Consider the following 25,823-nt stretch of genomic DNA (forward strand, 5'->3'; position numbering starts at 1 on the left):
GTGCCTCTGGACTGAAAAACACCGTTTTGTGACTCATGCAGTATGTTAAATATTAGTGCTAGTGTCCATTCGCAAACGGGTTTCCACAAGTACATGCTAATATGTTAAGCTTTGCACCATGCTGGCGATAGATATGACAAGTTGTCACACAACAGTAACTAAGGTTGCTAATATCCTGGATTTGAGTATAGTGAATGTTTTAATTTATGGTGTTTTTCTGAGTGTTGCTGGTCTCAGTTTGAGAGGTAAGTATGTGCACAAAAAGACACTGTGTGGTGAGATGACTGGTTTGGGATGTGGGGAAATAAGGAGCAAGAAAAGAGGTAAGGGGCAGTGAGTGAAAGTGGGAGGAGAGTGACTGGGTGTGGGGCTGTCATCCCATTGAGGGGAGTAGCTGTGGTGTTTTGATCGAAATCCAGCAGATGTGGGAGAGGAGAGAAGGTTGTGAGTGAGAGAGAGAGAGAGAGAGAGAGAGAGAGAGGGAGAGGGAGAGATTTCCACCCACCCAACTAGGAGACACACTCATAAACAGCAGGCAGACAGAGGGAAAGTCAGAAAGACACAGGATCTCAGGACAGCAGCAGTTCAAACAGCGAGACAGACAGAAACAGAGTTTCATTGAGAGCAGCTGTTTTACTAAAAGGGAGGAAAATATTCAAACACAGACACACACACACACACACACTAATAAACATAGCAAGTGCCACCCAAACAGGCAGACAGGAAACATCTAACCCCAAGATTGACTACCATTAGCCAGAGAGGAAAAGTCTAAACTCTTTCTCCCCACATCACACACATACTAACTGGTGCTGAGTGTGAGGCTGAGGCGCAGGGCTGATCGACCCCAACAAGTGGAGCATCAGGAGGGAAGGAGCAAGCGAGTGGATGGATGCATTTTGCAGACTCAGCGGCCTGGACCCTCTGTGGGTGAGTTTGTGACGTGTTCACCTGTAATATTTGTTGTATGTATAATATGTTGCCATATTCAGTTCAGTTATAAAGTTTGGTATTTTGGGTCCGTTCAGTAAGTTTCCTTTGTCACAAAATTCAAGCCCAATATTAATGAGTAAATATTTATGTAAAAGTTTGTTTTTGTCTTTCTGAACCTGCATTATGATCACCAACTGTTGTTTATGTAACTTTAGCTGCATAACACAACATAACACTTACTCCAGTTAACTTGCCTAATCCTCACCATTGATGTAATTTAGTGATTAAAGCAATTAGCATTAGCCAAATTAGCATGTTGTTCTTGTATCATTGGCCAACTATTAACTATGCTGCTCATTCGACAGGTTTTTACTGTCTATTACTAAACAGTAGAATTAAAAAAAATAAGCCTGAGCTTAGAAGAGAGAGGGGGGAGGGGTAATCTAAAATGTTAGCTGGCAGCATTCAGCAGTACAAGAACGGAATCAGTTTGAAGTCTGAATGGGAGAATTTCCTTTAATGCTTGCCAGAGTTGCGTTTCCCGTCACTCTGCTCTGTGATTCAGCACTATGAGATGCTGAGAGGTGGAGATGCCTCACACTGAGTGAGCTGCTGTTGTTGGGAAGGCTCTTTAGTCCTGTATAAAAGCAAACCTCCACATTCTGAATCCCGGCTTGAAAACAGAAGGATGGAGCTGTTAGCCATCTAGCTGGAATTCCAAAATTATTGAATGCACTTGCTCCCAACTTGCCTCTTTCCCCCTCTTTTTCTCTCTCTCCCTCTGTGTTTCTGTTTCTCATTACGGCTCTTTCTCTGTTTTTACTCTTGCAAAACCTGAAAACGATGGCCATCAAACTTTGTTGAGAAAGCAAAAGTACCTATTGTCTCGTGCAGCTCTTCTTTGCCACGAAAGTTCAAAGTACATGATGTGATGTTCTCGGCCACACTACATCAATTGCAATGTGTAGAAGATGTTTTAACAGATGTTTTGTCTCATGTTGGCTGCAAAGTATTTCACTTATTAACTTTAGTAATCACCCTTTCACATACCTTTGGAACAGCGTCATTGCTTACTTATTGGTCACAGCCTCAGGGTAGTGATTAGGATTTATATGGCTTTAATACTGAACTGAACATGCACAATCCAGCTCAGCAGAAGAGGTTTGATCCAGGAAACCCCTCTGCATGTGAGCTTGTTAGGCTGGCCTAATTTGAAAGGGGTCATTATAGGAGATAGAAGTGTATTTAGTTTCATTCTTTTTAAATCAAGCCATCCTGTTATTTGAAAAACGGGTCCAAGGGGTCTAGGTGAGACTGTAAGGGGATGATCAATTCCCCCTAAAATTCCAGTGTCCTAAATTCATTCAAGACTTACCAACTTTAGGCGCATAATGATGTTTTGCTTACATGACAATGCAAGATTTCATTTATTTAACTCATTATTAGCCACTGAATTTCTGAGGATGTTAAAAGTGGCATTCAGCAGGTTTGCAGCGCAGTTAAAGTCTCTACTACTTTCACATCACTGTGCTTGTCAGGTAAAAATAGACACTAGTGGCATCTACTGCACCCACCACAGAAATAGGATAAGTGCTGAGCAAAATGCACAAGAAAGTGCTTGGAGAAGGTTTGACAAGTTGAATTTCTTACATAAAAGCGTTCTGTTCATCGCCTGCCACTGACCGCAGAAGTCAGAAGGGTCTGCGAAAGTAGCCTCCCACACACTGCCTGTCAAGACATTTATAACACTTAAACGGATTGTGGTACATCAGTGCTCACAGAGACCACTGGTGTACAAAATGTTGTGTTCGTTTCATAACCTTAACCACCTCCGGTATAAAGATTTAGCTGTGTGGGAATTGTTGTGACCCTGATGCAGTCAGAGAGAGCCCCCTCTGATTTGAACAGGTATGCTACCATCAGGCCATGATTCATACTCTTGTGGCTCCAGAGGTGGGAAACAGTAGTGATTGATGGTAAACTTGAATTAATCACTATTCATGCTGAGACACTCCGCCCTCCCAGAGCTGCAGCAACTACAAAAGTGCGTCTCACCTGCCGTGGTTCAACAGCAGGGCTGCGTTACATAATGAAGCTGCAGCTGCCACCAATTGCGACGTCTTTTCCTTATCCCAGTTGGGAGTCTGCCAGCAGGGCCAGACTACTCTGCCATGCTAGAAGCGCTAAACCACTTCCTGTGGTGACTCCGCAGGGCAGCCTCGTTAGCACAGCCAGACACCCTGCCCCTCATTAGGCCAGTGAAGTGATAAACAAGGGAAGCAAGACAACAACAGGCCACTTAGCCCCTGGTATTGTTTTTTGTTAAAGACAACCGTTCTTGCTTCTGCTGTTACATAATCTCAAACCTTTGGCAGCATTTTCCTAACACACCTCGTCTGCATGGACTTTTACTGTTTATAGGCTTCATTATTAGTATAACCCTTGACCTCACATTTTAATGTGTTGACAGTTTGCATTGTCCTACTCAAATTAGGAAACAAGCCAGAGACTTTGTCAGAAGAAAAAGCCACAAACTGACTCAGTTTTCAGCAAAAGAAGGCCCCTTCCAAATCACATACTGTCAGGATTGGGCACAGACACATTTTCTGTTGACTTGCTGCGGTTTCACTCTGCGCTGCCCTGATGGATAAAACTAAGGTCTGACGTATGAATTCTCTGGAACAATTTCTGTCTGTCAGATGATGGATATAATCTCGCAGTTTAACTTCTTCTCCTCTCTTGATGTAAACTTCTGTCTTTATAACTTTTTCTTTGTTGTAGGACTGGAACCGTACGTGGTACACAGCCAACCCAGACCTGACCCAGTGTTTCCAGAACACAGTACTGGTGTGGGTGCCCTGTATCTATCTGTGGTTGTTGGCACCTTTCTACTGCCTTCACCTCTACTGCCATGACTGCGGACGCATTAGAATGTCCGGCCTCAGCACCACCAAGATGGTGAGACTTCACACAGACTTCAGTTTATTGTCCAAGGGTTTTCACATGACTGCAATCAGATACAAAAGCAACATTTTTTTTTTGTCTCAACATAAAACCCAATATCAACAGAAAATAAATATACCGGCAAATTTGACAACAACGTTTCTCCATTCAGTTTTTCATTTATCTTGTGTCCTGCCCAGGTGTTGGGTTTCCTGCTGGCCTCCTTTGGCTTTGTGGAGTTCTTCTACATCCTGCTGGAGAGGAGCCAGGAGATCCAGCAGCACATGGTCTTCCTACTCAGCCCCATCATACGCAGCATGACTGTGGTAAATACTGTGGCTCTTTCCTACACGTTTATATCTGTCCAAACCGGGAATTATTCGACTGAAGTAATTTCAATTTTATGATTTTTTGTGCCATATAAGGGAAGGGCCTTTTTTGTAATATTGCATGCTTTGCATCAGTGCATCAAAGGTGGTTGAGCAGCATCCTACAAAGTGATGAATCTATAAATCAAGGTCAATTTTACTATGGATATTGGCTTAAATGAGCAGTGTATAGGATTGAATGGCATCTAGCAGTGATGTTGCGGAATGCACAGAACCAAATACCTCTTCACTCATCCCTCCCTTTCCTGTCAGAGATCATACAGTAGCGTTCAGGTAGTCCATAAATGCAAAAGGCCCTCTCTAAAGCCTGTGCTTGATTTGTCTCTTCTGGGCTACTAAAGAAGCCATAGACTGAATAAATAAAGTGGACATAGTCACTGTGACTGCACCCCTTGGTGTGTGGACTGCCAATTTGAAGCCATGAGTTTTGCATTTTGGCCATGGCCATCTTGGGTTTTTGCTGAATAGGACATTTTTAGTTGACCAAAAAGTTACAATTACCTTTCTTGAACTGAAAACACACTGTGAAAATGTTAAAGTTGTAAGAAATAAACACAGACAACACCCAGACCGGACAAAGCTGTGGTAGCGATCTGTCAATACCCTCCTGTATGGTCTGTTTTACTCTAAATGTACCATAATTTACTAAATGGACATCATGATGTACTGAAGAATACTTTAAACAAGCGATTGAGACAATAAACTCATGTTTACTATGTTTACTGAGGCAATAAATCAAGTGAGAAGTAGGGTCATTTTCTCATAGACTTCCATACAATTAGAGTTCTTCTGTCAACCAGAGCTGTCTCCCCCTGGTGGCCATTAGAGATAATGCAAGTTTAAGGCACTTCCACAATGACTTCAATTGGAGGTTGCTGCCTTTTAGAAACATGGTGTGCAACAGTGCTAACAAAAACACTATGATGTGGTAATACATTAATTAAAACATAGTTATTTATATTTTATTCCATTTCTGCTAATAAATCCTTTAAAATAGCTTACTACTTTAAAGCAATTTCACAAGTCTCTAGAGATAAGCAAATGGGAAAGCCCTGTTATTTATACTGATATGAGGTGGACAAGCACAACACACAGTGAAGGAAAAATAATCATATAACTGTGCATTAGTTTTACAGAGTCCAAGTGCAAGTTAAAAACGCTTTAACTATTGACCTATGCAATTGATTTGTAGCTCATATCGCACATCTGACATCCCTCCGGTGTTGCTCTGGGTAACAGAAGTTTTGGGAATATTTCAGCTTGTTTCCTGCTGGCTCACATGTCCATGTGCAGCAAATGAAAGAATATATAGCCTATGTAAGTATGTTGGCCAGACACTGAGGTGCAAAGATGTATAACCATGGTTAGATTTATAGTGTTTCAGGCAATGCAAATATTACAGCACCCTGTAAACGGCGCCAGTATTTGACCATCACTCATCAGTGTGCAGAGTACATGTGTAGTGACATCAGCTACTATTGGATGTGGTTTTAAGTATGTACGTATGTGCAAAGTTTCAATACAGTGAAGAATGTGCTTGGTAGGTGCTATGCAAGTGACAGACCATATGTTATTAAGAAAATAATGTATAGAAACCTTAAAATGCTTCAGATGACTTTAGAGGCTTATTCTTTACTATTCCCCACACCATTGCAATTGCAGGCTGATCATAGTCATAAACTGTGAGCATTGACTCACTCATGATCGCCAAGTGGACAGTCAGAGCTTGTCCACACAATTTTTTTGTTGATGCTCTTCTAATCATGTAGTTGCATGTAAATTAGTTGTTAAGTGGTGGCAGTGCTTTGACTCATAATGCACGTTAAATCAAGCTCATTTGAATCTCTTCCAACCTTTTTGTTCATCTTTAAAAAACACAAAACCACCGAATACAACGGTGATGAAACACAATTGTAGCCTATGTTAAACCTAATTACAGAGAGGTTCAGTCTTTATATAGGCTAGGCTACAGGTGTGCTGTTGGACTGGAAGTTTTGACGCCAGTTCCTCCTTTGAGCGCCATTGTTCTGACCAAGACTGTATTTAAGGTGCAACTTGTTTGTTGCAATGCAGAAAGAAAAAAAAAGATAAAGCAAAAAACATTTATTCAACTTACCTTGGAATCAGAACCTGAGGTTTTGAATAAACAAAACCATACCCAAAATATATGACGCACAACGATTTGCTCAGGTCTGAGGAGAAACCGCGCTAACAACTCAAATGTTTGGATCAAAATCTGTGCAAGACCTGTGCAGATTTATGCAGTTTAGATGAGATCTTTAATCTTTAGAAAAGTTGTTTGTGTTCTCTCCTTCCAAACATCTTGAATCAAACTATAACCCCACAGAACAGTATTTACAGAAGATAAGGGCTGGTGTGCAATCAGAGAAATGCTTTCAGTGGCTTGTGTTGATGGAAACGACCCTGAATGTTTCTCAGAACATTGATCCCACTCATTTTCTGCATATTTTAAATGATACTACACTGATGAGTAGGAGCAAAGAGAAGAGGGGTGCAGCCGACAACATGGGTGGCATGGCAAGTTTGAAATGCCGTCTGTCCCGAGCAGGAGTGGTGTAACAATTACAACGCAGTACAGTAAGGCTGCTGAGTCCGGATAGGAGGAGCTGGTGTAGCCCAGTGAGCTGCATAGGTTTACTCACAAAGCTTCCTCTCTCTGCAGCTGTATACAGGTCCTGCACAGACTCAAAGTCAGACAGCCTGGCCTACCTGTGGTCTACTCAGACTCCTGTGTCAATAGCAGCAAGTGTTTGGGTAAAAATACACTGAGACGTCTCTTGTATTAAGGGATATAGTTCAAAAAACATCATTTATTTTGAGAATATAATTTATTAGGCCAAGGACAGACAAAACAAACATCTACTAAATCTGATGAAGAGCTTGCCACCAAGCTGAAAATCTATCTTTATTAAAAGATATAATTTTCTTGATCACCCGTTCCCTGGGCGCAGGACTGGAACACTGTGCTCTTGTTGCTCGGACCAGCTTGTTCCCTGTATGGTAGCAGTTCTCAGCCCACAAATCGTGGTCACTATTGATGAAAAGCACACACATGACCATACCATGACGTAAATGTCCTATTCCTTCCCGAGCGCTGCACACTTCCCATGTAATTACAATGTAGGGTTTTGATTCGGGGCTCAGTGATGGACTTAGTTCCACCCACTGACTTCTACAAACAGATGGCTGATGGTTTGCAGCAATATGGCAAGTCAGAGCGGAAGGCTAGGAATAGCAGGGTCCTTGCCCTCAGATGCTGACCCAAGGTCAGCTTTATGATTCCCCCACTTATGTTAAGGTTTGGATTGAGGCTGATGCAGCCTCAACTTCTTTAGGACTTAAAGTACCAGCAGTCGAGTACATTAAGTTCTTACCATGGGCCTGGTGCTGCTGACTGACATACTGTGAGAGACTGACAGTACCATAGAAAACCTGAAGAGTTGATCAAAACTCAGAAATAAATCAATGAGCAGTATTGGAACATATATTTTGAGGGTAAAAATGATATTTTAATCATCATAAATTGTTGTTTATTGATGTAAATACTACTTACAGCTGCAGTAATTCATATTTTAAAATCAACAATTGAGTTGAGACTTATTATGGTGATGAAAACACAGAAAATTATCGCAGACCACAGTTCCCCTGAGCTCTCCTGGACTTTTTAAACATATTTCAGCTTATTCGGCCTCAGCTTTGTTGAGCTAAAAGGACTCACATTCTTCAGGTGGACAAAAACACGACTCAACACGACAATGTTGTTTCATGTCGGCTGGATGAGTAAATTAAGCAACTGTTTGCCAACATGTTTGCAATTTAAACTTCATAAGGTGATAATAGATCAATTATTTGTTTACAGCTTGTTACGTCCCTCCCCTTTCACACTCCCAAGTGTGAAAATAAAAAGCTCCTCATTTATCACTAGAAAAAAGTGGAGCATTTTCAACTTCACACATCAACATTCTTAGAGGTCTTGGACCTTCACATGCTTTGAGTTGGCCAGTTGTCTCTGTGTTTGCGTCCCTTCTATAGGTGTGCTTTTGGCTGCAGCATCCAGTCAGCTGGACTGGAGACTCTAAATTCCCCATAGGTATGATTGTTAGTGCGTGTCTATCTGTATTCATCCTTCAATAGACTGGCAAGTATCAAGTGTGCAGGGAAAATGAATGAACAAAAGAATAAAGAATCAGTGTGTCACCACAGCAAGTTAATGAAAACCCTGTTTGCTGTTTATATCCACCAGAGCACATTAGGATCTTCGCCCCCATAGCCACCACACAGAAATCTGTACACATATCCCCACGAAATGTATAGGGTTGTTGATGTGAAAAACGTATATAATTATTAAGCCGCTATGGTTTATAACAGCACCGTTCTGTGGCTCATCCCAAAGTAACCAATGCGGTACTCATCATGAAACCCAAGCCCGCTTCTCCCCACTTGGTGATGAGCTGGTATGACATAGTGACGTCTTACTTGGCCTACGACTCAGAGAACCAATTACAGTGGTTCAACAGCAGATGCCTGACTCCTCTGATGACATACAGACAAACCCTGTCCAAACACTGAATCTGGCCTATTTTTGAGAAAACATCATGGAATAGAGTTTGTTTGTTTTTTAAAGGAAAGTTTATAAAAACATTAAGCAATGTGTGTAGGGCATGCAACATACCATGCATTCAATTCTTTGTAGGCGGAAGTCAGCCGGATGCCATCTGTGGCTGCGGCCAGGGAAATCCCAGAATCCCAAGTTCTTTCTAAAACCACCATCGGCTGCATTAGATCAGAGTGAATCTAATTATACCCTCCCTGTTAAAAAAGGTTGGCAATGACATCAGCACCTGATACGGGAAAGAAAGGGCATATTCTCTTCAACTGAATTAAAGTGGAGTGACACTGAATAGCAGCTCAGAAAGAGTTTCTTTCCAGAGCAACTAAGAAAAAAGTTTGGTTTGAAGTTTAGAACCAATGGGTGACTAAAAAATAAAGCTAAATGGTTGGCAAATAAAACTTGTTTTACTTTGAAACATGATTTCCAAATACGTGGAAATCATGTTTTCGTGTCCTTGTTGAGTGGCTACAGGCTGTTTTTAAACGAGGAGTCAGGGATTTGAGTGCTCTCTAAGCTTTGGGATTGTTTCCTCTCCTGCGTTGTGAGACCCCCACATGTGATTTGTTGGATGAAGTCTCTCTGTCTCTCTTTGTCTCTTTCTAGATCCTGGCCTTATGCATCATCCAGTTGGAAAGAATAAGAGGCTGTCGTTCCTCTGTGTTCCTCTTCCTGTTCTGGGTCTTGGCTGTGGTCTGTTCCCTGGTGCCTCTAAGAGCGAAGATCCAGCTGGCCATGGATGAGGTATGTCTTCAGTCTATTGATTAATATGGATTGTTACATAATAACATTTTATTTCATAAAAAAACATAATCACAGTGTCCTAACACACGACGCTGTGTATAACAAGCATCTTAAATGCTCTATATTGAAAATAAGGAATAATTCAGAGCCAAAGTAAAAGTGTTTGTCAGGTTTGAACTCAGTGAACTTGCAGTGTCAAAATACCATGCAGTGATATCTAATCAGGTTCACTCCTACCCATAGTCTAGACACAAGACTCCAGCAGCACAGCGTGAGATATACCCTGTGTCAGCAAAGAGTTTCTGTTTCATCCCCCATTTTAAACCAAGGTAGCCCAAGTTAACCAAGTGTTAGAGGATGACACTGCCAATTCTGGTCAAGCATGTGTGTGTTTAAGTTAGCCTTTTCTTCCTGTGACTCACGTCAGACACTGCAATCATTGTCGTATGGGGTAAGTTCCTATTTAAGCGCACACAGCCGTAGGGCAGTCGCATTTGCATTTCTATAAAAACACACAAACACACACACATCCATATTTCTGTTTTATCGTCCTCAGTGTGACATTCCCACACTGCTTGGGGGAGAGTAATGATGGCCCTTGGATAAATGCTGGTGAGACATGGCAGCCCAGGGTCAGACCAGAGGAACGTCAGCGCTGTGTTTATGGGCCTACACTGCTGTAAACACAGCCAGATGGAAATCTATGCATCCGCACATAATGCGATGCCATTTAGAATTCAAACACAGATGTTTTCATTTCATTCAACCACACGCGTGCAAATAGGATGCACATGTCACCTATATATTTCGCCACCATATTGTATACCTGTACATCTTGAATAACCAAATTCATGTGGGTACTGTTCATCAATTTCTCTGTACGGTCTTAATACCATCCAGAGTCTTTTGCTTGGTCATGAGAGTGAACGGTATTATAGGTAGACTGAGGTGAAATGGTTGGAGAAGATACAGTCAAAGTTGGACTGGAGATAATTAAGACAACTACATAAAAGAACAGATGTCTAATAAGATGACCCAAGGGCTGTTTATTACACCCCAAAACAAAAAAAGCAAAGGAATTTATCGTTGACTTTCACTCAAAAGCTAATAACTCCTGTTACATAGATAGGAATAGTTTGACATTTGGAGACATACGCTAGCTAAATAGCCTTATAAGTTAGGCACAAAGACTTGAAACAGGGGGAAACAGCTAACTTGACTCTCATTTGTTTAATAAGTACAAAAACAAAGAATAAAAACAACAATGTGGGTTGATGCTGTGCTGTTGGGAGGATTTTAGGCTACATTTGGAAAAAGCAAGGTTAGCTGTTTCATGTCTTTATGCTAAGCTTACTGAGCATTTTTTGTATATGTGTTAGTGTTAAAGCATGTCTTATAGAATGTTTAACTATAATGCTGATAACGTTACTGTTGCAAAACAATTAATCTGAGATAGGGAAAAAGTACTTTAACCACAACAAAGTTTTTTAGCGCAGCTTAGCAGTTTTTCCCCGTCTATTGTGTCAACTCACATTAAATATTGTACTGACACATTTTGTGAACATGTTTAAAGAAAGTGTCTAATTCACATTGCAGCGTTGATAACTCGAGTTGACTGGGTTTATGTTTGTCGAGCTTCTGCCATTCTTAGTCGCCCGACCTACATTTCTCTCACCCACTCCCCGACCATCCTGACCCTGTTTTTCACAGTGTGGCCGGATCCACTGGGCCCCTTCATATCTCCTTTCTGGGCACAGGACCACAATTTTCAGAGAAAGCCGTTTTTACTGTTTACCATGGCTCTGACTTTCATGTACAGCCATGGAATGCACATTGAGCAGATTTGCTGTGGCTGTGGCCTTGACCCAGTAGTAAACAATGTATCTGCCAAACCCCACAATTTCTGTACGTCAAGAATAACAAGCAAGTCCTACATTTCACAAAAGTCTCTGAGCGGTTAATAACGCAGCTGTTCCCTTGATTGACTGTAAGGGTGCTGGTTTGTGAAACCACAATCTCCCTATTTACAGATACGGGCTCTTAGCGTGACTGAGAGGCAGCTTTAACTATCGCTTCATTTATACAAAGTACACCATTAAAGACTTTGGGTTCTCATTCTGTTTTAGCTTAAAGGTCCAAAATACTCTTTATTGTGTCTGTGATCTTGGTGAGTTAACCATCCCTCTGCTATACAATGTGTTAGCATGGGAAAAGCAATGTATTTCCAAGCCACAGTGGAGATGAATGAGGCTGTATAACACAGGATGTTGTGTGATTTGTTAAGCAATGTTGAAATAGATGAAACAACCAAAACACGTTGATCATGTTGACAACCTTATGTCTTGATTTAAGAGCAATGTTATTTTTCTGTGCATGTGCACAGCCACAAAACCAATTAACTGTGTCCTAAGCTTGAAATAGAAATCTAACTTACAAAACTTGTCTGGAATAGCTTAACACAAATTAACTGAAGGAACTCTGGATAAAAGACTGGTATTTTTCAGCCCTGTAGCAGCCTCCTTAATCTGTGCTTTCTTATTCCACAGGGCATTGCCTCAGATATTGTGAGATACCTCGCCTTCTTCTCCTACTTCACAATCCAATTGGCCCAGCTCTTCCTGTGTTGTTTTGCTGACCAGCCTCCGGAGGGAAAAACCGTCTTGGAAAAGGTAGGCAGAGAAGAATGTATCCCACTTACGTCAAAAAACGTCAATACCTAGGAAAGAAAACGCCTGAGCAGCTCTTGTGGTTTTCAACTTTTGTTGTCAAGACATTTTTCCCTTTTGGAGGAAATGATGTGATTCACCTCCCTCCCACCTTCCACTCTCACTTCACCATTTTGGTTTCCTATGATGAGAGTGTTAATGTGTGTGTTTGTCGTTGTTCTCCTGCATACCATCAACGCGACTCACTCGCTTAAGTATGGGATAACATGACGACCGCTGCTTAGAGCCCGTGACCACACAACAGCACAGGCATTACTTGTTACAAATCCCACTATCCCATCAAACAGGAGCCTGATGACTCTCAAGCTCCAAATAACAAGTTGGTTCCGGACAGCTGACAGGTTAATGAAAATGAACTTCTAATCAATCAAACAGACGTGTGATGTAATATTACCCCGGTGATAACCAATCAAAATAGACGGAAAAGTCCCTAAGAAGCCCTTGGCCAGTGGTGAGGAGGCTGAGGGGGCAGAAGCCGCGGTCTGGCGTGGTGGACACACCCATTGGTCACTCCTTGGTGTGTCCTCCTCGTCTTCATCCACCTCCTCCTCCGCTCTGCCCCACGCTCTGGTAAAAGTTACTCACAGGAAGAGAGGGAGAGCGCTGGTAATGAAGTGAGCAAACACCCTGGTGAGTGGGTGGCAGGGTGGAGAGATGCCATAAAGAATGCGTGAAAGGACAAACTTTCTGTGTGTCTGCGTGTGTGTGTGTGTGTGTGTGTGTGTGTGTGTGTGTGTGTGTATCCACTTGTTGGACAGTTTGTGATACGACATTTCCGCTCTGTCTGCGCTAGACCTCAAAACGTCATCATCCACCTCTAACACTGAACTCTATTTATTCTGTCCTGTGGGAGTTCATGGCCTTTGCTTCCCGCAGTGGACCACCTGACTGTACACACATTAGCATTCTGAAACACAGTCATCACAAGTGCACCATTTAGCCATCAACCGCCATCAGCCTCTGTGAAGCTGTGTGTGTCTCGAAAGCCTTAAAGTGGTGAGAGATTTACTGCGAAAACAACAGTGAGTCTGGTCTTTAATCTGTTGCAGAATCCCTGTCCCGTGAAAGACGCCTCTTTCCTGTCAAAGATCCTCTTCTGGTGGTTCACTGGGTAAGATGGTTCTTCAAAAACCTCTAATTTTTTGGCTTTGGCTGACTCACTGCAGCGACAGTTTGTACTTGTTTACAATAATATGTGTGTTTTGTTGACGATTATGTGTGTGAATCATCCTCCTCAGGCTTGTTGTGAAAGGATATCGAACCCCGCTGGAAGCAGAGGACTTGTGGACCCTTAGAGAGGAAGACACGTCGCACAAGATCATCTCTGAGCTTCAGGAGGACTGGACAGATGAATGTGCCAAACTTCAAAAGTGAGAACGCCTGATCATTTCAGACTGATAGTTTGAAGGAACCCCGGCAATTTGGTATTGAACTTTCATAAAGTTGAGAGTCTCTAAAAAGAAAGATTAAACAAGATTAAGAGTCTACAACCGTTCAAACTGCTCTGTGAGGCTGCACACAGGATCAGCTGTGCTTTGAGCTTAATACTAACAAGCTCACAATGACAATGCTAACATATTAACTAATTAGCATGCTAACATGTCCTTATTAGTGCAAAACACAAAGTACAGCTGAAGCTGATGGAAATGTCAATAGTTTTGTCGGTATTTGGTCTTATACTCAAGTTCCAAAAACAGTACACTGCCCATAATGCAACCAATAGCATCTATCCCCTATGTCCCAGGTTTGTAACAAAAACTTTATGTTATGAATTTTTTGTCTCAGAGCCCAAACCATGATAGTCCTGGTGACATCCTAACCCCAATGACATCGCCTGGGTTATTTTATTAAACTTTAGAAAGCTCCATCGAGAACCACAGTAGACATTTTATGGAGTGCTATACATCTTGTTTTCAATTTTCAAGTAAATTGTCTTTCATGCATACAATCTGCCCCTTTAATGAGCGCTGTGATTGTCTGCTTAACCTGCTCTGTGTATTCGTTAGTAGTTGTAGAATGAAGAAAACGTGCAGCTGATGACCAATCTTCACAAAGAAAAAAACTTTTACAAGACATGCAGATGTCCTGCACAAAGAATAAATTCCATTTTATTGCAATGTGGCCAAACGTCAGCATGGTGCCGGTTGAATTAATGACCCAACCAGAACATGACTGAGCCATGATTGCGGTAAATTGGAATTTGGGACGTCTCATCATCTGAGGCATTTTGGGCCATAAATAGGTCCAAAGCAGTCCCTTGAGGACACAGAGCACCACAATGTCAAGGCAGGAACCTTGCGTCAAAGCTTGTTAACATGACCCAGTGCTTTGAAGATCCCTCGTTAAATCCAATAATCATGTCAGTGAGTAATGCTTTTTACTCCTGGCAAATCCTTGAGTCCATCAGTGATGGTACGAATAACAACAGGTTTTGTTTTAACAGTCTGTTTTACATTTAAGTTCTGAAAGGCGCCAGCATCATGTTGGGGCATCTCTGACACAGACGGCTCGTCTGTTTTCTCCCTCTGGCAGGCAGGAGAAGGCCTTAGCGTCGGGTGTGGCTCTGGGGAGCAGACTGCCAGACCAGGCTCAGCTCCTCAGGAAGCTGCAGGAGGAGCAGAGCTCCGGCTTCTTCCTGCTCAGGGCTCTGGCACGCAAGTTTGGCCCATACTTTTTGACCGGTACCTTGTGTATCATATTCCACGATGCCTTCATGTTCGCCATCCCCCAGGTGCTCAGGTAAGACTTCCATGAAAAGTTCACTGAAACTTAAATATGCTCTCACAATGAGTGCAATATGGCAACAAAAAAAAAAAAGCTGTTGCGTGATTTGCCAATGTTTGTAGATATTAACTGTCTCCAACCTAGTACCATGAAGCTCAGAGGTATTTGGTTTATAGTGCAAACAGCACCAAAAATAACAAGATAATCCACACATTTTTGTGTTCTGCTCATTCTGCATAAGGATTATTGCATTGAAGAACAAGAAGTTCTCAATTAAATTGCGCATTAGAAAGTGGCTATCGCAATTTACCATGTCATTATAGTTTTTTTTGTTGAGTTCTTCAAATATAGCTTTCTCAGTTTGTGGAGCCAGCAAACCAAATGGCATTGCGTGCACTGTATTAAGGAAAGCTGCAGCCAAATATTTCAAAACCTCAGCTTAGACTGAAATTACCTGGATAGACTGTAGCCCAGGCTACAGTAAAAATAGCTTTTATTGTGGTTTTGGGGGGTTAACTGTCCAATTTAGGGATTTAAGCAAAAGAGATTATATTTTCCTGGTATCATTTAAAAAACACTGGGTTAAGCAGATACTACAGTCTACATGTTTGGATATACTTTACTGTAGAAACAACTACTTGGTTAACACCTCAGATATCAACTTCATTGTCCTGTTTTCAATGATTTGTGACTCAAACAACAACAGAAGCTGGCAGCAATGAAAACAGGTTATGGCTGACCCGCCACCCGCCGCACAATCCCACTAGCCAGACTGGAATGTTGTTGTTGATGCACAGCACAGAATCAGTGCAAGTGTTAATTACGGTCATGGAGCTGTGAGCAGGAAAAGTAGACGAGACCACAGCCCTCTGTTATCCAGTGAGGATGACAGGCCGAGAGGGAGAGGAGGCTCTAAAAGGCAGTAATGCTGTCGGACCACAATAAGGGAACCGCTGGCCAAGTGTGAGGGCAGCCCGGCCACAAGCTGAGCACTGTTGTGTAACCCGAGCTACTCTGTGCGGGCCAGTCAGCCAGCAGCCACAGCAGCACCAACGGCCGCTGGTTTAAGGGACACAATAAAAGTCGAATAATACCACATTTGAGTAAAAAAATACGGTAAAAAAAAAGATAAGGGTAAAAACCTGTCTGTGTCTGCTTTGATTGTTTTCATTCACTGCGTTCCAGGGAAAATCATACATAGAAACAAAGTTTTTGATTGGACTTAAAAAACTGAACAACCTCATTAAATATGTATCTCCACAGTCTCCTTCTGGATTTCATGAGAGACGAGGATGCTCCGCTGTGGAAAGGCTACTTCTACGCCACTCTAATGTTCCTGCTGTCCTGTCTCCAGTCCCTCTTCAGCCATCAGTACATGTACACATGCTTCACAGTGGGAATGAGGGTGAAGACAGCTGTTATGGGCTTGGTTTACAGGAAGGTGGGTAAATCCGCATCCACGGACATGTAGCCGCTAACCTCTAGACAACACATAAATTACGTTTTAAATGGCAAAAACAACAGCTGTCTCTTCTTTCTAGACAGGAAAACAGCGTATGATTAACAGCTTTCACCTAAAATGAATGATGGTATGAAATCTTTACGAGGACGTTAATCCATATTGGACATCTGAGGGCTAAAATGTCTTTGTCTCTTTTGTCGTCAATCCAGTCTTTGGTGATAAACAGTTCTGCCAGGAGGACTTGCACTGTGGGCGAGATTGTGAATCTGGTTTCGGCAGACACTCAGAAGCTCATGGACTTTGTGGTGTACTTCAACGCTGTCTGGCTGGCTCCTATTGAAATTGCTCTTTGTCTCTTCTTCCTCTGGCAGGTATGTCCAAATGTTTTCACAATGCTGCTCATTCATGCACAACTGCATTTTAACTGAAAGGCCCTTGACACCTTTTCATCCTTTGTTTTATTTAGCATCTCGGCCCATCGGCTTTGGCTGGAATCGCCACTGTCATTCTAATTTTTCCCCTCAACGGATTCATAGCAAAGAAAAGAAGCAAGCTACAGGTAAAAGCAGTTACAGGAATCCTGCACACTTTTCCTCCAGTAGCCCCGACATCTGGCATGTTAAGTCAGGGATGCCACAGCTGGTTTAGATAGTGGCTGAAGAGCCGCGTGGGTGTTTGGCCTGGATGGTACATTCTCTCTTGTCCTTTTGATGTCTGCCCCATATAACGTGCTTGAAAAACAATGAAAGGAAAGGGTGGGCAGTAGGAAAACATAATTTTTCATTTCTTTGGATAAACAACAGACGGTTCTGTAAATTTTGATGCCAATTTAATCGAAGTTAGTCTTGAATTCAGTGACCACATTCCAGGCCCTTTGTTGTTTCCTTGTCATAAAAATCAGTCAAATGTAATAAGCAATAAATTCTCACTGCATTTAACAAGTTCTATGATGTTCAGGAAAACTACTACAGTTGTAACGAGCGCAGACAAACCCATGTTCACAAATGCATGTATTTGCTTTGGTCTGGTAATTGCCTTTCCACTGTCCCGCAGCTTTGGATAGTTTAATTTTTTTCATGACAAAATCCATAAACCTCTTTGTCTGGTCAACAGGAGGTGCAAATGAAGTTCATGGATGGCCGCATCAGACTGATGAATGAGATCCTGAATGGGATAAAGATCTTGAAGTTTTATGCATGGGAGAAGGCCTTCCTGGAGCAGGTTTTGGGCCACAGAGAAAAGGAGCTCAAAGCCCTGAAGAAGTCTCAGATCCTTTATTCCATCTCCATCGCATCCTTCAACTCCTCTTCTTTCCTTGTAAGTGCACGAAACTATAGGAGTTTCCAATAAAAAGTGTACATACAGTCTTCAAACTGACCGTGTTTGGTGTACTGAGCTTTGTACAAGGTCAGCTAGCATTTTAGAATAGAAAAAAGCATAGGGCTAATTTTAGAGCCATGCTGCAAGCGTGACAATAAATTAAACATAACATAAAAATACATATTTGTGACATGCTTTAAAAGATTCGCATCTTCAGTAGGAGCAACTTGGCTTGGGGCTTAGAGAGTACCGGTAGACAGACTAATGCTTCTTTGGTCTTTTCATGGGATTTAGAATAATACCAGCCTTATCCTATAAATTGTGTCTCTAAAGATCATCCATCTCACAAGTCTTTGCCTGTATATGTAATATTTCATCTCTTTTCCCCCCAAGATTGCCTTCGCCATGTTTGGAGTCTACGTGACGCTCGATGACAGGAACGTCCTGGATGCACAGAAAGTTTTTGTCTCAATGGCGCTGATCAACATCCTGAAGACCCCACTCAGCCAGCTTCCATTCGCTATTAGCACAACTATGCAGGTAGGTGACATTGTAATGTAATACTTGTGATTGTTTTGAGAATTTTGTTTTTTTTCCATCCATGGTGCCTGATGAGGTATATTTTTATGGTCCCATGTGACGGATATAGCTCAGTTAACTAACCACTGTGTCTGATTTTTAGGCTATGGTTTCACTGAGACGTCTGGGAAAATACCTGTGCTCAGAGGAGCTGAAAGCGGACAATGTCTCAAAGGATCCATTGAGTTCTGGTAAGAACCCCACCCATAAATTACTATTCTGCGTGGCTTAATTTCACCAATTTCCACAATTTGTTCCCAATACTGCCTAAATCATAGGCTGTCATAATCAATACAAGCAGCCCGCAAGATTTTGTTGTTTATATCTGTGGAGTACCACAACCTTGTATGGATCATGTGCACTGTCACTTCCTGGGTCCCTGGTAGACAGGGTAATGATAGGATGTTCCCATTTAGTGGTTGAATGTAAATCACAGCATGAATTCAGACATATGATTGATAGAGAAAGAAAAAAGAGAAACACTACAGTCCTCTTAGTGTAATCTGTCAACACTTCCTTAGACAGCTTGTGAATAAGCAACAGCTCTGTAATTTGTATGATTAAGGCAACTCAATTGTAATTACGCCCAGGCTGCACTCTGATGAGAAACTTTAAGGGGATTTTTGTTTTGAAAGTTTGTCTCTTGCTCTGTTTGAAAGAACATGTCCTGTCTTAAGCGTTTATTGCAGGTTGTGTTCATTTTGCTCAACCTTTCTGTCTTGTTTAGATGGGGAAGACGTGGTGGTAGAAAACGGCACTTTCAGCTGGTCTGCTGAGGGCCCTCCATGTCTTAAAAGGTATGAGTTACAAAAGTAATGACAATAAAATATACTAAATCTATAATGAAACCAAAGAGACTTACAGAACGATTTGTTCCTTTGTGGACAGGATCAGTATTCATGTGCCTCGAGGTTCCCTCGTCGCTGTAGTCGGACATGTGGGCAGTGGAAAGTCCTCTTTGTTATCCGCCATGCTTGGTGAAACAGAGAAAAGGAGCGGCAGTGTCACTGTTAAGGTATTTGAGCTTGTGGTCCACATAAAAGTTTTATTCTTAGTTGTGGGTTTCATTTAATAAATACTGACTCTCTTTTTGACGTGTGTCTTCACAGGGCTCGGTGGCGTATGTGCCCCAGCAGGCCTGGATCCAGAACGCCACAGTCCAAGACAACGTCTTATTTGGCTGTGAGAAACTGAAGACGTGGTACCACCGAGTGCTGGAGGCCTGTGCACTGCTGCCCGACCTGGAAATCCTACCTGCTGGAGATGCTACAGAAATTGGAGAAAAGGTATTAAAAAAGGGAAATGCAAATTATATGTTATATATCTCCAAATCCTTTGAGTTTATCTAAACTTTGAATCCTTGTGTCCCTGCAGGGATTGAACCTCTCAGGTGGGCAGAAGCAGAGGGTGAGCCTGGCCCGGGCTGTCTACAGAAGGGCTGATGTGTACCTCATGGATGATCCTCTGTCTGCTGTTGATGCGCATGTGGGCCAACACATCTTTGACAAAGTCATTGGACCAAAAGGAGTCCTTAGAGACAAGGTAATACATGTAACAAAACCAAAAGGCAAATCAGCTGTAAAGAGCTAAAACACAGTTTAACAATCCCTTAAACCACTTACAGGCACGCGGCATACACTATTGTTATTATAATATGAAAACCACCACTTTGCTGACATTAGGTATTGGATTGTGCTTACATGCTACTTTTTTCACTTGTGTGGCTTGCTATACAGACCCGCATCCTAGTGACCCATGGGATGAGCTTCCTGCCACAGGCTGACCTCATCCTCGTCCTAGGAGATGGGGAAATCACAGAGAGCGGCTCCTACCAGGAGCTCCTAAGCCGCCATGGCGCCTTTGCCGACTTCATTCACACCTTTGCTAGTACAGAGCGAAAAGAGAGTGCCATACAGAGAGGTGAGAAATTCTGTTAAAAGATGACCATATAAATTAAATTCAGCAATTGCAGGAAGGAGGACTACTATGTAATAAACATCAGTCTAAAGATGAATAATCCCACTTTAAAACCCCCCAAAATCCCTTTCTCTCAGCTGGTTCCAGGAGGTCCAATGCTCGTCTCAGCATGGTCGACTTCATGCCGTTCTCCAGAGATCTGTCACAGGAGCAGCTCATTGGGTGTGTAAACAAACGTGTTAACTGCAAAACTTTGATAAAGATGTTTGGCATCCCAAGCATGACCTCTGGCCTCTCCGTATCCCGCAGCGGTGACACCACGAATACAAACCTGCAGAATATGGAGCCCATGTCTGAAACCGACCAGGAACAGGTACCAGAGGACTTGGGCAAGCTAACTGAGGCTGACAAGGCCCGCACTGGAAGGGTAAGTCTAAAAATGGCTTCTGACTTCTTTTCCAATGGTGTGAAATTAGGCATCAGTGGCCCAAAAATAAGTTATTGCATGTTTAATGAACAAAAAACATAAAATAGTTAATAATTATAATAATCATCTAATTCCTTGAGTTTGACAGGTACATTTTGTGTTTTTCTGCATCAGGTGCAGTTGGCGATGTACAAGAAGTACTTCAAGACCATCGGCTTGGCCATCATCATTCCCATCGTCTTCCTGTACGCTTTTCAGCAGGGCGCCTCATTGGCCTACAACTACTGGCTGAGCGTGTGGGCCGACGACCCGATTGTTAACGGCACCCAGATGGACACAGACCTGAAACTGACCGTGTTCGGTGCACTTGGCTTTGTGCAAGGTCGGTTAGAATGCTTAAAGAATCCTCATGGCTCAAACAAATGAAGAGTCTTCACTGGTTTGTTGACTCTGATGTGATCAAACATCTTCCCCCTCTCTTCAGGTATCGCCATCTTTGGTACAACTGTCGCCATCTCCATCTGCGGCATCATCGCCTCTCGCCACTTGCACATGGACCTGCTGATCAACGTGCTGCGCTCTCCGATGTCTTTCTTCGAGATCACACCCAGCGGCAACCTACTCAACCGCTTTGCAAAAGAGATCGACGCCATCGACTGCATGGTCCCCGATGGCTTGAAGATGATGCTGAGCTACGTCTTCAAGCTCATGGAGGTCTGCATCATTGTGTTGATGGCGACACCCTTTGCGGCCGTGATCATCCTGCCTCTCGCTTTCCTTTACGCCTTCGTCCAGGTACATTTCCCCCCCCAAACATTTCAACTCACCACAAATTACTTTTCTTCTTTGAGAGTTTTATGTTGAAGGTGGCTCAGCAAGAGCTGGGTTCCATTACAGTGTATTATTGGAAAGCTCAGGGCTCCAAAACCAACCCTGCTGATTTTGCCATTCACTTGTGTTTTGTTCCCCCACGTGCTGACATAGATGTTGCACACATTCACAATGAATTATGGGAAAGCCCTCAGTGCTCCCTCTTTCACTCATTAAAGTTTATGTTTTACTTTTCCACTGTGGGCTACAGAGCTTCTACGTCGCCACATCCTGTCAGCTGCGGAGGCTGGAAGCTGTGAGTCGCTCGCCCATCTACACCCACTTCAACGAGACGGTGCAGGGCGCCAGCGTGATCCGGGCCTTTGGCGAGCAGTCCAGGTTCATTCAGCAGACTAATGAGAGGGTCGACTTCAATCAGACCTCCTACTTCCCCCGATTTGTGGCTACCCGGTGAGATATGTGATGATTATAATGTGCTTTTCATTTCATTTATGCATCGCTCAGTAACAGTTCATGAGGGTTAGTGATGAATCAAAGCAGCAACAGTTGCTGCAATTGCCTTATGTTACATGGTCACATAAAATGACTTCTGGCTTCAGCTATAGGGACACATTTTGGTAGTTGCCTGCCCACAGCTAAATCAATATAACATCCCCAGGTGGCTGGCAGTCAATCTGGAGTTTGTCGGTAATGGTGTGGTCTTAGCCGCTGCCATCCTCTCTGTGATGGGAAAAGGCACCCTGAGCCCAGGCATCGTCGGTTTGGCTGTGTCACACTCCCTTCAGGTAAGAGGCTCTGCCCACAGACACGCTCACACACATTCTCACACAGCAGTCCTGGAGGCAGTTCAATACCCGACTTATTAACATCAAAAGGCAGCCAACTTCACACACCGCACAGCATTGTGAGACTACAATTAGAGGTTAAACTGGAGAAAGTGGAATATAAATGCTTTGCTCAATCAGCAAATGCATTTTTCAGCGCAGCAATAAGATTCAAAGTAAACATCAGTGTTTTGGATATCTTGCAGGTGACTGGAATCCTGAGTTGGATTGTGAGAGCCTGGACTGATGTGGAAAACAACATTGTGTCTGTGGAGAGAGTCAACGAGTATGCTGAAACTGCTAAAGAGGTAAGCGTTCCCACCACACCCACATAAACAAATCACAGCTCGAAACGCTACATCCAACACTGCACAACACAAAGGCTTTCTTGTTCTCCACTCACCCTTTCTTATTGTCTCATTCAGGCGAGTTGGAGTATTGAAGGCAGCTCCTTGCCCCTGGCCTGGCCCCAGAGAGGTACTATTGAGTTCCAGGACTACGGGCTGCAGTACCGTAAAGGCCTTGAGTTGGCTCTGAAGGGCATCACCTTACAAATCCATGAAAGAGAGAGGGTGAGTCATCATGTGTGATAAAAACTGCTCCCAATCTTTTTACCGGTCTTAAGCCTGGACGGTTTAAATTTCTTGTATTATGTTATACGAACATTCTGACTAAAAACCTCTTTTACAGGTTGGAATTGTGGGTCGGACAGGAGCGGGGAAGTCCTCACTTGCACTGGGAATCTTCAGGATCTTAGAGGCAGCGAAGGGAAAGATCTTTATAGATGGAGTTAACATCGCTGACATCGGACTCCATGACCTCAGATCACGCATTACTATCATTCCTCAGGTGCGACAGTTGTAATAACAGAAACTGAGCCTTGGCTTTCATCATATAAACTGTTTGCAATAGCTCCAATCCGTATCCAATGTAGAACAAGCCATTCTAACTTGTAATAACCTTGTTACCATTCTGCACCGTGCGGTGATGAATAACATCTGCTGTCCTCTCTCCCAGGACCCTGTGCTGTTCTCAGGCTCCCTCCGAATGAACCTCGACCCCTTTGATACCTACACAGATGAGGAGGTGTGGAGGTCACTGGAGCTTGCTCACCTCAAAAACTTTATCTCTAATCTGCCTGACAAACTCAACCACGAATGCTCAGAGGGAGGAGAAAACCTCAGGTATACAGATATAACTCATTTTACTGTATATAAACCACCACCCATTGTTTTTCTAGTCCGTAAACAGACCTTATTACAGGGATATCCGCACAACGTGTCATGATAGATACAGGATAGAATCTGATATGTGATTCTATCCCTATCCTTTGTCTGTGTAGTCTGGGTCAGCGCCAGCTAGTGTGCCTGGCCAGGGCCCTGCTGAGAAAAACCAAGATCCTGGTTTTGGACGAGGCGACAGCTGCTGTGGACCTGGAGACGGACACGCTCATCCAGTCAACAATTCGCAAACAGTTTGAAGACTGCACCGTCCTGACCGTTGCTCACCGCCTTAACACTATCATGGACTACACCAGGTACATTCTAATCTACAAAGTGGTCCATATTTTGGGGTATTTAGTGGACTGACAGAAAACGTATCAATGATCATTTGGATTATCAATCACTCATTTCAGTAGCTTTCATGTAATACCAAATTACTATTATTATTGTAAATACCAAATATTTGATGGTTACAGCTTTTCCAATGTGGGGATTTGCTGCTTTTATGTTTTTCATATCACTGTAACTCGAATACCTTTTTTACTCTTGGTCAGACTAATTAAGCAAATGGAAGGCATTACTTTGGACACTGGGAACCTGTAATGGGCACGTGTCATTATTTGACAGTTTATAAAAAAAATAATTCATAAAAGTTAATGAAATTAATGTTAATTCTTAATTGTTTTCCTACGACCCACTTTAACAGTATACTAATCACATGCCCAGTTATAGGCCTGGACAACCAAAAAACCACAGCGTTACAGCACATGTAAATGTTACATCAGGTGTAAAAATACATGCGTGATCTAAAACCAATCTTCTTCCTCTTTCTGCCGCTTCATAGAGTGATCGTCATGGACAGAGGCCAGATTTCTGAGATGGACTCTCCAGCCAACCTCATCGCTCAGCGGGGACAGTTTTACAGAATGTGCAGAGAAGCTGGGCTGGTCTAAGTCTTCATTGGGCTTCGTACCACGGAGCCGGTGTCCAGGTGTACAGATGTGGCATCTTATTTGTGTGGCTCTCCAGCACACATAAAAAATCAGGCCATTCCAAGCTTTGTGGCAGCTCAAAGCTCCTCTCCATGAGGGCATTGTCAATGAATCTCAAGAGCAGCTGCTGACGCAGTCCCTATTTGTTGGTTTTTAACACACAGACATGCTGTCCTAAAGACATTATTAACCTCAGATGGTGAACATTGAGAGGAAGCTACAGTGGATTGTTGAGAGTCTCCAAGCTATCAATAATGTATATAGAGTAGTGGAGTCAGTTTATTCCATGAAAAGATTAAGCCCAGAGCTACAAGCTAAGACTACCACAAATCTTGAGGATTTTCGTTCTCTTCTTGAATGGGAGCTATATTATTTTTGTAGTTTTGTAAGTGTTATAAAGCACATGATATATTTTCTGATGTTGTCTCAGGCTTAAACGTTGATGTTTACTCGTTTTTTTTAGCCTTGTATACCAAGAAAGAGGCAATTTTGTAATTGTAAACTGATAGTAGTCTATTTTGTCTTCTTGCCCCAGAAACTGGGACAGGAAATACTCGGACACACTAACCTTCAAAAGGTTCACCCTGGCAAACGTAGAGGAAGTGAGGTTTTAACTGCCTTCAAAATCTGAGCTGGAAGAAGCCAATGTGGATTTTTTTTTGTCAGGGAAAAGAGGAAAACATTGAAGTGAGCCAAGAAATAAGCAATCGTCCAACTATGTTGCGGCTGTTGTTTATTTCTGTCAAAGTAAACACATAAAAAAAGTCAATAGAGACCTTGCTGGTCAGATTCAACCTGACGCCGGTAGTGAAAACCACCATGAATGAAGAGAATGCCTCTTCAAAACAATGGTGATGAATCTCTGTGTGATTGTCTCTGCCTCCACCACACAACTCAGGCCATATGCAGAGAAGAAAAATATCTGTATTGTTTTTATGGTGCTGACATGACACACTGTAAATAGTCCACGTTGACCTTTAGTCTCGAATCAAAGAAAGAACCCTATGAACTTTTCAAAGAGAAGAAGCATTCACTGTTTTTGTCTTACTGGTTTAGACAATATATTGTAAGAGAAGTCCTATTTATGTCATATGACAAAATGTATTAAGTGTCCTTAAGATTTTGGATTGTATTATATTTATACTTTTTATAACAAGCT

General features: G+C 42.6%; 1 protein-coding gene across 1 annotated transcript; it reads left to right on the plus strand.

The window, feature by feature from the left end:
* The first annotated feature begins 877 nt into the window (after window positions 1-877).
* abcc6a (ATP-binding cassette, sub-family C (CFTR/MRP), member 6a) lies at window positions 878-25,815 on the plus strand. Its single transcript, XM_054605136.1, has 31 exons — window positions 878-930; window positions 3,715-3,891; window positions 4,077-4,202; window positions 9,502-9,639; window positions 12,186-12,308; window positions 13,415-13,476; window positions 13,604-13,735; window positions 14,898-15,104; window positions 16,353-16,530; window positions 16,761-16,922; window positions 17,018-17,110; window positions 17,665-17,868; window positions 18,265-18,411; window positions 18,554-18,641; window positions 19,178-19,247; window positions 19,339-19,465; window positions 19,560-19,736; window positions 19,825-19,992; window positions 20,187-20,370; window positions 20,505-20,589; window positions 20,677-20,794; window positions 20,969-21,176; window positions 21,279-21,589; window positions 21,876-22,075; window positions 22,284-22,410; window positions 22,656-22,757; window positions 22,875-23,021; window positions 23,140-23,298; window positions 23,467-23,633; window positions 23,792-23,986; window positions 24,517-25,815. Exons 1-31 carry the CDS (start codon window positions 889-891, stop codon window positions 24,623-24,625), a joined length of 4,533 nt encoding a protein of 1,510 aa, XP_054461111.1. The 5' UTR covers window positions 878-888; the 3' UTR covers window positions 24,626-25,815.
* Window positions 25,816-25,823: the final 8 nt, after the last annotated feature.

The sequence above is a fragment of the Anoplopoma fimbria genome, chromosome 9 (genome assembly GCF_027596085.1).
Source record: "Anoplopoma fimbria isolate UVic2021 breed Golden Eagle Sablefish chromosome 9, Afim_UVic_2022, whole genome shotgun sequence".
NCBI classification, from domain to species: domain Eukaryota; kingdom Metazoa; phylum Chordata; class Actinopteri; order Perciformes; family Anoplopomatidae; genus Anoplopoma; species Anoplopoma fimbria.

Coding starts and splice junctions, on each gene's coding strand:
- abcc6a (XM_054605136.1), top strand. CDS start 889: ATGGATGCATTTTGCAGACTCAGCGGCCTGGACCCTCTGTGG. Junction 13,477..13,603: donor CTCTTCTGGTGGTTCACTGG/GTAAGATGGTTC, acceptor CATCCTCCTCAG/GCTTGTTGTGAAAGGATATC. Junction 19,466..19,559: donor GCGGCAGTGTCACTGTTAAG/GTATTTGAGCTT, acceptor GTGTCTTCACAG/GGCTCGGTGGCGTATGTGCC.